At 41.6% G+C, this 13,713-nt stretch overlaps 1 protein-coding gene across 5 annotated transcripts in view; it reads right to left on the bottom strand.

Annotated features, from left to right (window-relative positions):
• Positions 1–13,713, bottom strand: part of EXD2 (exonuclease 3'-5' domain containing 2) — a 60,713-nt gene that overhangs the window by 31,993 nt on the left and 15,007 nt on the right. For 3 of the 5 annotated variants that reach the window (XM_070797760.1, XM_070797762.1, XM_070797761.1), the window contains one exon: positions 5,991–6,391. In XM_070797760.1, coding sequence (XP_070653861.1) covers positions 5,991–6,344 — 354 coding nt within the window. In that variant the 5' untranslated portion in view covers positions 6,345–6,391. Of the gene's footprint in view, positions 1–5,990; positions 6,392–6,724; positions 7,426–13,713 lie in introns of those variants that run through there. The other 2 variants (XM_070797763.1, XM_070797764.1) reach the window with 2 other exon arrangements.

The raw sequence follows: 13,713 nt of genomic DNA, 5'->3' as shown, positions 1-13,713 counted from the left end.
GGCAGTCTGGCGATTAGGACTCCATGCTTTCACTGCCAAGGGCCTGGGTTCACTTCCTGGTTAGGGAACTAAGATCACACAAGCGACCAGAAAAACAAAACAACATAAAAAATCTTAAGTACCAAGAATAGGGACTTCCCTGGTTGTCCCATGGTTAAGCCTCTGTGCTCCCAATGCAGGGGGCCCAGGTTTGGTCCCTGGTCAGGGAACTAGATTTCACACGCTGCAAGGAAGATCCAAGTGCTACAACTAAGACCCAGCACAGCCAAATAAATTAAAAAGAAAAAGAAACCAAGAATAGAATTGAATATATTTAATCTGTAAACAAACCTTACTGCAGATAACATTTGTTGTGTTCAGTTGCTAAGTCATATCCGACTAGGTGAGACCCCATGGACTGCAGAACGCCAGGCTTCCCTGTCCTTCACTATCTCCCAGAGTTTGCCCAGACTAATGTCCATTGAGTCGATGATGCTATGCAACCAACATACTCAATGAGAAAATGTTAAAAGCTGTCATTCTACGATAGGGAATGAATCAAGGATGCCTACTATCACCACTCATACAGTAGGGCAGGAAAAAAAATACAAAGTGTAAGGACTGGAAAGAAAATTCTCACTTCACAGATGACATAACAGTTTACACAGAAATCAAAAAGAATCTACAAGTAATTAGAATTAATAAGTGGGTTTAGTTAAGTTCTTTAATAAAATGACATTTCTATCTATCAGAAACAACATCTTTTAAGATTTCACTTATAATAGAATTTATTAAATCTCAGAAAACTACAAATACATTACTAAGAGAAGTTAATGATCTAAATAAATATTTTTATATTAGAAAACTCAATATTAGAATAAGGTCAATTCCTCACAAACTGATCTATTAGATCCAATGCAATCAAAATATCAAGAATTTTTCTTTGTTAGAACTTGAAAAGTCGATTCTAAAATATTTAAGGAAATGCAAAGGACTGAGAATATCCAAGACCTTCTGGGAAAATAACAAGATAGAAAGTCTTGCTGGGACTTCCTTGGAGGTCCAGTGGTTAAGACTCTGTGCTTCCACTGCAGGGCGGGCACAGGTTCAATCTCTGGTCAGAGAACTTAAGATCAGGACAGGAAAAAAAAAAGGAAGTGTTGCTGTCACAGATATCAAGAGTCATTACGAAGCAACCATAACTAAGACAGTTTGTGACCACCGGTGGAAGAACAGAAAATTAGATTACTAGAGTGTCCAGAAATAGATAAACTCATATACAGATACTTGTTTTATAGTAAAGTATCATTGGAGAAGGAAATGGCAACCCACTCCAGTACTCTTGCCTGAAGACTCCTATGGACGGAGGACCCTGGTGGGCTACAGTCCATGGGGTCACAAAGAGTCGGACACGACTGAGCAAATGCTTAGTAGCACTAGTTAGTATCATTGCACAGCAGTGAAGAAAAATTTTATCTTTTCAACCAATGGTGCTAGGACAACTGAATATCCATGAGGGGAAAATGAAACTCAACTATACCTCACATCATACACACACACACACACTCAATTCCAGATAGAGTATAAAATCTAAATATGCAAGGTTAAAACTACAAAACTCCAAGAAAATAATATAGGAGAGTACACTCATGACTAGAGAGATAAGGTAAGGCTTGTTATACAGCACTATATAGATTTTTTGATCATCAAGCTTTAAAAGAATGTAAAGGCAATCCACAGAATGGGGGAAGACATTTACAACACATTTAACTCACAAAGCGTTCATAACTATAATATAAAAGAACTCCTATAAATCAGTAAGAAAAAGGAAACTTGATTAAAAAAAAAAAAAGGAGGCAAGTGACTTGAACAGCTACTCCATTAAAAAAAGATATCCAAATGATCAATAAAATTTTTTTAAAAAGATGCTCAATCTCAGGGCTAATCAGGGATATGCAAATTAAAACCACAATAAAATATTACTACACATCCATTAGAAGAGCTAAAATTTTAAAATCTGATAGTACCAGATGTGGACAAGGATATAGGACAAAGGCAGTTTTCATACAGTCTTAGTGAGAAGTTAAATTTTTAGAACCACTTCTGAAAACAGCTGAAAATAACGGGTACACTCATTACTACTGATGAGGGTAAACTAGTTAAAACCATCTGGGAATACAATTTAGCATTATTTATAAGAGTTAAAGATATACATAAAACTCCAAGACCCAGGACTCCACTCATAAATACTGTACGCCCAAAAATAAGTGCATTTGTTCACTTCACATTCTTCGAAACAGCCCCAAACCGTGAACAAACCAAAAGTTCATCAACATTAAAATGGATGAACAAATCAGGATATATTCCCACAATGGCCATATGGTAATGAAATCAGTCACTCACAACAACGGTAAACATCACGAGCATAATGTTGGAACAAAGGAAGCCAGACACAAAATACACACTAGATATTTTCATTTACATTAAACTTTAAAAGCAGACAAAACTTAACTACAGTGTCTAGGGATGCATGTTTAAGTAGTAAAAGTATAAAGAAAGACAAGAAAGTAAATACCATAAAATCAAGATAACAGTAACCCTGGTGGGGGGGACAATGATTACAAGGGGCCACAAGGGGAGCTTCTGGGGTGGCTAGCAAATACTGTTGCTTAACCTAGTCTCCAGTTACACACTGTTCTCTTTAGATAAACCATCTAACTGTTATATTAATATTTTTGTTCCAGGCACTTTTCTTGATGTGTTTTATTTCACAATAAAAAAAAGGTTTAAAAAAAGATTCAAGGAGTAAGTTAAATAGCAGATTACACAAAATGAAAGAAATAAAAAGGGAACTGAAAAGAGACCTGAAGAAATTGTGCAGAATAAATCCAGAGATTAAGACATGTTTAATATAAAAGAGATTACAAGACATGTAGGAGAGCAAAAAAGTTCAGAATATAGCTGATCAAATTTCAGCAAGAAAGAAGAGGTGAAAGAGGAGGGGTGAGAAGAGGAGGAAGAGAAGAAAAAACAGGGTGAAGGCAGCCTTCAAAGAGAATTTAGAACTGAGGTGCAACACCAGTCACCATATCCAGATCTCTCTCTGAATCCCAAGCAGGAAGTACAGAAAGACAACAACACTTAGTCTCTCTTAGATTATTAGTGAATCTTCAGAATCAGCAATTCAAAAAGAAGATATTAAAAGTGTCTACAAAAAATCTGAGTACGTATAAAGAATCAACATTTAGACAGACAGTTACTTTCAACAGCAACAATGGAAGCCAGAAGACAGTGGAAAGCGACCTTGAAACTGATAAGCTGCTAAACGAGAATTTTGTATCCAGTGAAAATATCTTCAAAGATCAAAAGCAAAATAAGGACACTTTCAGAACAATGGGGTTCCCTGATGGCACAGACAGTCAAGAATCTGCCTGCAATGCAAGAGACCCAAGTTCAATCCCTGGGTCTGGAAGATCCTTCGGAGAAGGGAATGGCAACCCACTCCAGTATTCTTGCCTGGAGAATCCCAAATTCAGAGGAGCCTGGGCGGGCTACAGTCTATGGGGTCGCAAAGAGTCAGATACGAATGAGCAACTAACCCTTTCACTTTCACAGAATAATAATAATTAATTTACTATCAATGAGCCCTCAAAAAGTGAACTTCTAAACAACAGCCTTAAAGAGGATGATGCCGGAAAGTTCTGAGATACAAGGAAAGATGAGCAAAGAAAAAGGTAAACACTTTGGTAAATCTAAACAAATACTGACTGTATAAAACAAGGACAAAAATAATAACTAAGCAAATACACAAAAGCAAACGAAAGAGAAAGGGAATCGGAGATGGAAGAATGGAAAGGAGGATGGATGAAGGTTTTTCTGTGGCAGCAATCAGGGAAATGCAATCACACCCGAAGGGAGGAGTGGCATCAGCAGAAGTTCAATACACTGAAAGCTAAAACAAAGGGGGTTTTGGATTATTTGCCACTTTAACTCACTCTGCTGTAGTAAACATATCACTATTAAATCAATAGCTGTTACTAACTATTCACTTCATCCTACCCTATTGTTTCTGCAGTTACACTTCATTTGGTTGGAATAATCAAGGTGTTTGACAAATGAGAATTTTCCTAATCTACTAAAGTTCAATGTTTACTAATGCTTTCTTCTATTGTTGCTGGTGTAAACATTTCTAAAATAACATAGAAATATGTTAATATTTCTAAAATGACATAATTCTTATACACAATCAACTAAAAATTCCCAATCCTTTCCTGATGGCCCAAGGTCACTGGTATAAACTACTACTCAACTATTGCTGATATAAAGAAATCCCCTCAGTAGCTCTGTAAGGCCTTGTGTGAATACTAAACTTTTCCCACAGCATCAGGTGTTCTCTTCTTGGTCATCACTGTATTGGCATCTTTAGTTCCTCCTACCACCTGTGATCTGATTTGGTGGCAGCTATTCTGCTTGGGGCCTCCTTTGATTACATTTCCTGGCTCCTAACTGTACTCCAGATATCCAGAACACAGAGATAACAGAATCTTGGCAAGGTAGTATGCTGAATTAATAAGAGATGTGGAAAATTCTTAAGAGATAGGAATAACAGACCTCCTGACCTGCCTCCTGAGAAATCTGTATGCAGGTCAGGAAGCAACAGTTAGAACTGGACATGGAACAACAGACTGGTTCCAAATAGGAAAAGGAGTATGTCAAGGCTGTATATTGTCACCTGATTATTTAACTTACATGCAGAGTACATCATGAGAAATGCTGGACTGGATGAAGCACAAGCTGGAATCAAGATTGCTGGGAGAAATATCAATAACCTCAAATATGATGATGACACCACCCTTATAGTAGAAAGGGAAGAAGAACTAAAGAGCCTCTTGATGAAAGTGAAAGAGGAGAGTGAAAAAGTTGGCTTAAAGCTCAACATTCAGAAAACTAAGATCATGGCATCCAGTCCTATCACTTCAAGGCAAATAGATGGGAAACAGTGGAAACAGTGACAGATTTTATTTTGGGGGGCTCCAAAATCACCACAGATGGTGACTGCAGGCATGAAATTAAAAGATGCTTACTCCTTGGAAGAAAAGTTATGACCAACCTAGACAGCATATTAAAAAAGCAGAGACATTACTTTGCCAACAAAGGTCCATCTAGTCAAGGCTATGGTTTTTCCAGTCGGAGAAGGCAATGGCACCCCACTCCAGTACTTTTGCCTGGAAAATCCCATGGATGGAGGAGCCCGGTAGGCTGCAGTCCATGGGGTCGCTAAGAGTCAGACACGACTGAGCGACTTCGCTTTCACTTTTCACTTTCATGCACTGGAGAAGGAAATGGCAAACCACTCCAGTGTTCTTGCCTGGAGAATCCCAGGGACGGGGGAGCCTGGTGACTGCCATCTATGGGGTCACACAGAGTCGGACACAACTGAAGTGACTTAGTATAGCATAGCATAGCATAGCATGGTTTTTCCAGTAGTCATGTATGGATGTGAGAGTTAGACTATAAAGAAAGCTGAGTGGCGAAGAATTGATGCTTTTGAACTGTGATGTTGGAGAAGACTCTTGCGAGTCCCTTGGACTGCAAGGATATCTAACCAGTCCATCCTAAAGGAAATCAGTCCTGAATATTCATTGGAAGGACTGATGCTAAAGCTGAAACTCCAACACTTTGGCCACCTGATGTGAAGAGCTGACTCATTTGAAAAGACCCTGATGCTGGGAAAGATTGAAGGCGGGAGGAGAAGGGGACGACAGAGGATGAGATGATTGGATGGCATCACCAACTCAATAAACATGAGTTTGAGTAAACTCCGGGAGTTGGTGATGGACTGGGAGGTCTGGCGTTTTGTAGTCCGTGGGGTTGCAAAGAGTCGGACATGACTAAGCAACTGAACTGAACTAAGAACAAGCTAATTCTCCTTTAATCTTATCCTCTATTTGACTACTCAAGACCTCTGGAAAAGTGGAAAATACTTGTTTCAGTTTTGCTTTTTAACTTACCCACTCACAGTCAATTCCAAGCACTGGAAAATCTTCTATCTCACTCCTAAGTGAGGGCTCAATTTGATCCCACTCCGCCTCCTGAGACACAGTCATCACCTTTGCTCCGAGGATCCTCTCTTCCCATGAGGCTCTGGGGGCAATGGAGTGCGGCTGGTCCTCTCCTGGAGCGGGCAGCTCTCTCCCGCCTGGCACTTGCTGCTGCTGCTGCTGCTGCTGCTGCTGCGACAGCCGCCGCCGGGTCACCGGGCTCGATTTACTCCTCCGGCGCTGGAAGCCCTTCCACAGGACAAACCCTCCGACAGCCACACCAAGAAGGGTGGTCACTGTCAAGGCCACTAAGTGTTTAGACATCTTCAACTTTCCTGCTGTTTAGGAAAGCATATCACTAACCCCGCAATCTGAAAAACAAATGGCAACACTATATTTACAAACAGAATTTGAAGCTACACGGAAACAAGTACCCCCTCCACCCCGCAAAAAAAAAAAAGGTTCCATTCACAATCCACGTAACCACAAACTTAAACAATCGCCACAAATTTCTATGTGAAACAGTGCTATTTTAATTTTCCCCCCTTTTGGTATGTCCTGTACTCTACTTCTGGGCTTCCCAGATGGCTCAGCAGCAAAGAATCTGTCTGTCATTGCAGGAAAATGCAGGAGAACAGGGTTCGATCCCTGGGTAGGGAAGATAAGCAGGAGAAGCAAACAGCAACCCACTCTAGTATTCTTACCCGGAGAATCCCACGGACAGAGGAGCCTGGAGGGCTACAGTCCACAGCGTCACAGAGAGTCGGACAGGACTGAGCGATTGAGCACACACGCAGGTGCTCTACCTGTATCTCCATCCTCATCCAAGGAAAAAAACCCTGCCCTCTATCAGTTGCCCAGGGCTCTCTTAATCCTACAAAATCAAAATAGAAAAAATCTAGACTCTTACTTCCGCTTGCTGATGTAATGTGAGTAAATTTTAGTTAATGGGTCTTCCTTGGGTTGTTTGTGCTTAAACCCTCAATTTCTAACAGTTGAACAGAAACATCTGCTTTGCAATTTGAAAAATCTAATCACCAGCGAGTTGGTGGGGAGACTTTTACTTTTCTAGAAGGTGTGAGCTGTAGGGGATGGAACACACAGGCCTGAGTAAATGTGGACTTTCTGTTGTTTCAGAAGTTCTCAGTAGTTCTCCCATAGAAAACACATTCAATTACTGAGGATAAACTAGGGCAATGCAAAAGAGAAGACAGGCTAGAATGAAAAAGAGCAGAACTTAGAGAGCCAAGAGGGGGCTGCAATTTGAAATGTTCACAAGGTCAAAACAGGGTAACATAAATAAGTGAAGCAAGCCAAGTGCAAGAGAAAATTGACACAGATGTCCTATTAAATATGTAGGCACTGTCTTCCTTTCTATCACAAAATAGTTTCTTCTACATTTTTCATATGTGAAATAAAATTCATTATTTTAGGGCAAGACAAGAAAACCAAAAAATTTTTTCTGTCCTTTGGCCTCCTCTCTCTTCCCACTGTGCATCATGTATCTGCACTATGCATTAACCTAAACTTGCCCATCGGCAGAAATACCTGCTCAGTCATAAAGAGCAATATTCTCCTAGCATCAATAAGACAACTCCTCAGAGATAACATTCCTTCTTGATCTCACAAGGGATCACATGGCACTTAGATCTTGGTAATATAAATGGGCAATAATACAACATCTGATGTACAGCCCTAGGTCCCAAAAATCTTTTATAACTGTGCCTTGACTTCTCAGTGATGGAACAATTCTCAGCTTTCTGAGATGTTCTTCCCAGGTTACAATCCTCCAATTTGGCTCAAATAAAACCTTTCATTTCTTCCTTGGATTAACTGATTAACTTTTTTACCAATACTTACAATATGGTTTTTGACCACCTATCTTTTGCTTTCCTATTTTTGATAGAAAACATAGGTATATACTACTATTTCTGTACTATTTTTAAAACAACAGTAAAAGTGGAACAATAGGGAACGGCTATCCACTCCAGTATTCCTGTCTGGAGAATTCCAAGAACAGAGCCTGGCAGGCTACAGTCCATGGGGTCGAAAAGAGTAGGACACGGCTGAGCGACGAAGACTTTCCCTTTCACAAGGGTAACAATAAATGCCAAGTGGCCTTTGGACTCCGTAATGGAGGGAAAACGTGGGAGAGCAATCATCGAGCACCAGCTGCTGTGCTCTTCCTCACCTATTTGCGAAGTAGACCCAGTATATTCAGATTATCTTGATGACTTAAGAGAAGTTAGATACCTGAATTTTATGTGAAATGTCACCGTTTTCAAGTGTCAGCAACAAATTTAGTTTCTGACACCCTGCCAGCAAAATAAAAAAAGTCTGAGGTTTCAATAAATTTTAAAAATAATTTAAAACTTAAACTATTTTGGGTTCTGGGGCTATCCATCTGTAGTCTCTGACCTAAAATCTACACTGTTCAAAGACACAGCAATTTGCTAGACCCCACCTATACATTTCAAATAGCCATGTATAAATGTGAGAGTTGGACCATAAAGAAGGCTGCTGTGCTTAGTCACTCAGTCATGTCTGACTCTTTGCAAACCCATGTACTAAAGCCCATGAGGCTCCACTATCCATGGGGATTCTCCAAGACAAGAATACTGGAGTGGGTTGCCCTGCCCTCCTCCAGGGGATCTTCCCAACCCAGGGATCGAACTCAGGTCTCCCACACTGCAGGCGGATTCTTTACCTTCTGAGCCACCAAAGTAGCCCAAAGAAGGCTGGGCACCAAAGAATTGATGTTTTCAAATTGTGGTGCTGGAGAAGCTTCTTGAGAGTCCCTTGGACAGCAAGGAGATCAAACCAGTCAATCCCAAAGGAAATCAACCCTGAATTGGAAGGATTGATGCTGAAGCTGAAGCTTCAGTTCTTTGGCCACCTGATGCAAAGAGCCGCAAACTCTAGGGGATAGTGAAGGACAGGGAAGCCTGGCGTGCTGCAGCCCATGGGGTCACAGAGTCGAAGAGGACTTAGCAAATGAACAACAATACTGCTCTGTGACTCTTGGTTTCCATTCAACGTGTACTTGATTTTGTTTCAGCCACACCACATGGCTTTTGGGATCTCAGTTCAAGACCAGAGATTGAACCCGGGCCACCAAAGAAAGCCCAGGATCCTAACCAAAAAGCCACCAAGGAACTCCCAATGTGTACTGTTTTTATCAATTTTTATAAGTTTCAACAACAAATTTTTTTAAATACTTTAATATTTACAACAACTGATCATTATGCCTACAGAGACATTCAGCACTGGAGAGAAAATGGAATCACAACAGTTATTACAGTACTAATGAAAACAATAAAATGGCTATGCTTCTCTTAAAATACATTTTTGCAGAAAAATAACAATAACCTCAGATATGCAGATGACACCACCCTTATGGCAGAAACTGAAGAGGAACTAAAAAGCCTCTTGATGAAAGTGAAAGTGGAGAGTGAAAAAGTTGGCTTAAAGCTCAACATTCAGAAAACGAAGATCACGGCATCTGGTCCCATCACTTCATGGGAAATAGATGGGGAAACAGTGTCAGACTTTATTTCTCTGGGCTCCAAAATCACTGCAGATGGTAACTGCAGCCATGAGATTAAAAGACGCTTACTCCTTGGAAGGAAAGTTATGACCAACCTAGATAGCATATTCAAAAGCAGAGACATTACTTTGCCAACAAAGGTCTGTCTAGTCAAGGCTATGGTTTTTCCTGTGGTCATGTACGGATGTGAGAGTTGGACTGTGAAGAAGGCTGAGCACCGAAGAACTGATGCTTTTGAACTGTGATGTTGGAGAATATTCTTGAGAGTCCCTTGGACTGCAAGGAGATCCAACCAGTTCATTCTGAAGGAGATCAGCCCTGGGATTTCTTTGGAAGGAATGATGCTAAAGCTGAAACTCCAGTACTTTGGCCACCTCATGCGAAGAGTTGACTCATTGGAAAAGACTCTGATGCTGGGAGGGATTGGGGGCAGGAGGAGAAGGGGATGACAGAGGATGAGATGGCTGGATGGCATCACTGACTCGATGGACTTGAGTCTGAATGAACTCCAGGAGTTGGTGATGGACAGGGAGGCCTGGCGTGCTGCAATTCATGGGGTTGCAAAGAGTCAGACACGACTGAGCGACTGATCTGATCTGATCTGATCTAGTTCATTAGAGCCTGTGGCCCTACCCAATAGCTTGTAGGCACCAACGTTGGGATGCCTCAGGCCAAACAACTAACTGGGTGGTGACACAGCCAGGCTACCTAAAGACTTCCTGAGCCCACAGCCCCCTCCAGACACTAAGAGGCAACTAAGAATTTGCATATGTGCATGCGTGCTCGTCCAAGGTAAGGAGCAGCGGCTGCGCCTTGCTGGAGCAGCCGTGAAGAGATACCCCACGTCCAAGGTAAGAGAAACCCAAGTAAGACGGTTAGGTGTTGCAAGAGGGCATCAGAGGGCAGACACACTGAAACCATCAGAGATCAGATCAGATCAGATCAGTCGCTCAGTTGTGTCCGACTCTTTGCGACCCCATGAATCGCAGCACGCCAGGCTTCCCTGTCCACCACCAACTCCCAGAGTTCACCGAGACTCACGTCCATCAAGTCAGTGATGCCATCCAGCCATCTCATCCTCTGTCGTCCCCTTCTCCTTCCTGCCCCCAATCCCTCCCAGCATCGGAGTCTTTTCCATACTCACTGAAACCATACTCACAGGAAAGTAGTCAATCTAATCACACTAGGACCACAGCCTTGTCTAACTCAATGAAACTAAGCCATGCCCATGGGGCAACCCAAGATGGGCGGGTCATGGTGGAGAGATCTGACAGAATGTGGTCCACTGGAGAAAGGAATGGCAAACCACTTCAGTATTCTTGCCTTGAGAACCCCACGAACAGTATGAAAAGGCAAAATGATAGGATACTGAAAGAGGAACTCCCCAGGTCAGTAGGTGCCCAATATGCTACTGGAGATCAGTGGAGAAATAACTCCAGAAAGAATGAAGGGATGGAGCCAAAGCAAAAACAATACCCAGCTGTGGGTGTGACTGGTGATAGAAGCAAGGTCCGATGCTGTAAAGAGCAACATTGCATAGGAACCTGGAATGTCAGGTCCATGAATCAAGGCAAATTGCAAGTGGTCAAACAAGAGATGGCAAGAGTGAATGTCAACATTCTAGGAATCAGCGAACTGAAATGGACTGGAATGGGTGAATTTAACTCAGATGACTCTTATATCTACTACTGCGGGCAGGAATCCCTCAGAAGAAATGGAGTAGCCATCATGGTCAACAAAAGAGTCCGAAATGCAGTACTTGGATGCAATCTCAAAAACGACAGAATGATCTCTGTTCGTTTCCAAGGCAAACCATTCAATATCACAGTAATCCAAGCCTATGCCCCAAACAGTTAACGCTGAAGAAGCTGAAGTTGAATGGTTCTATGAAGACCTACAAGACCTTTTAGAATTAACACCCCAAAAAGATGTCCTTTTCATTATAGGGGACTGGAATGCAAAAGTAGGAAGTCAAGAAACACCTGGAGTAACAGGCAAATTTGGCCTTGGAATACGGAATGAAGCAGGGCAAAGACTAATAGAGTTTTGCCAAGAAAATGCACTAGTCATAGCAAACACCCTCTTCCAACAACACAAGAGAAGACTCTACACATGGACATCACCAGATGGTCAACACAGAAATCAGTTTGATTATATTCTTTGCAGCCAAAGATGGAGACGCTCTATACAGTCAACAAAAACAAGACCAGGAGCTGACTGTGGCTCAGATCATGAACTCCTTATTGCCAAATTCAGACTGAAATTGAAGAAAGTAGGGAAAACCACTAGACCATTCAGGTATGACCTAAATCAAATCCCTTATGATTATACAGTGGAAGTGAGAAATAGATTTAAGGGCCTAGATCTGATAGATAGAGTGCCTGATGAACTATGGAATGAGGTTCGTGACATTGTACAGGAGACAGGGATCAAGACCATCCCCATGGAAAAGAAATGCAAAAAAGCAAAACGGCTCTCTGGGGAGGCCTTACAAATAGCTGTGAAAAGAAGAGAAGTGAACAGCAAAGGAGAAAAGGAAAGATATAAGCATCTGAATGCAGAGTTCCAAAGAATAGCAAGAAGAGATAAGAAAGCTTTCCTCAGCGATCAATGCAAAGAAATAGAGGAAATAGAGGAAAATGGGAAAGACTAGAGATCTCTTCAAGAGAATCAGAGATACCAAGGGAACATTTCATGCAAAGATGGGCTCGATAAAGGACACAAATGGTATGGACCTAAGAGAAGCAGAAGATATTAAGAAGAGATGGCAAAATACACAGAAGAACTGTACAAAAAAGATCTTCACCTCCCAGATAATCACGATGGTGTGACCACTGATCTAGAGCCAGACATCCTGGAATGTGAAGTCAAGTGGGCCTTAGAAAGCATCACTACTTGGAGAAGGAAATGGCAACCCACTCCAGTATTCTTGCCTAGAGAATCCTGTGGACAGAGGAGCCTGGTGGGCTGCTGTCCATAGGGTCACATAGAGTCGGACACAACAGAAGCAACTTAGCATGCGTGCCTTGGAGAAGGAAATGGCAACCCATTCCAGTATTCTTGCCTGGAGAATCCCAGGGACAGAGGAGCCTGGTGGGCTGCCGTCTATGGGGTCGCACAGAGTCAGACACAACTGAAGCGGCTTAGCTGTAGCACCAGCAATGCCACAAAGTGAAAATATAGGTCACTAACTACAAACCACCAAACGGTTCCATTTCCACTTAAACCAAGGTCATACACTTTATGTCTGAACTTTTTTTATTTTTTGTTTCATTCATATCTTGGTAGTCTTCCCTGCTTTCCAATAAAGTTTTTCTATGAGGGCTATTAAAAAAAAAAGAAAGAAAGAAAGCATCACTACGAACAAAGCTAGTGGAGGTGATAGAATTCCAGTTGAGCTATTTCAAATCCTGAAAGATGATGCTGTGAAAGTGCTGCACTCAATATACCAGCAAATTTGGAAAACTCAGCAGTGGACACAGGACTGGAAAAGGTCAGTTTTCATTCCAATCCCAAAGAAAGGCAATGCCAAAGAATGCTCAAACTACAGCACAATTGCACTCATCTCACATGCTAGTAAAGTAATGCTCAAAATTCTCCAAGCCAGGCTTCAGCAGTACGTGAACTGTGAACTTCCTGATGTTCAAGCTGGTTTTAGAAAAGGCAGAGGGACCAGAGATCAAATTGCTAACATCCGCCAGATCATGGAAAAGGCAAGAGAGTTCCAGAAAAACACCTATTTCTTCTTTATTGACTATGCCAAAGCCTTTGACTCTGTGGATCACAATCAACTGTGGAAAATTGTGAAAGAGATGGGAATACCAGACCACCTGACCTGCCTCTTGAGAAATCTGTATGCAGGTCAGGAAGCAATAGTTAGAACTGTACATGGAACAACAGACTGGTTCCAAATAGGAAAAGAAGTACGTCAAGGCTGTATATTGTCACCCTGCTTATTTAACTTATATGCAGAGTACATCATGAGAAACGCTGGACTGGAAGAAGCACAAGCTGGAATCAAGATTGCCGGGAGAAATATCAACAACCTCAGATAATGATGATGACACCACCCTTATGGCAGAAAGTGAAGAGGAACTAAAAAGCCTCTTGATGAAAGTGAAAGTGGAGAGTGAAAAAGTTGGCTTA

The sequence above is a fragment of the Bos indicus genome, chromosome 10 (genome assembly GCF_029378745.1).
Source record: "Bos indicus isolate NIAB-ARS_2022 breed Sahiwal x Tharparkar chromosome 10, NIAB-ARS_B.indTharparkar_mat_pri_1.0, whole genome shotgun sequence".
Taxonomy (NCBI): domain Eukaryota; kingdom Metazoa; phylum Chordata; class Mammalia; order Artiodactyla; family Bovidae; genus Bos; species Bos indicus.
This window is presented reverse-complemented; position numbering and strand designations above follow the sequence as displayed.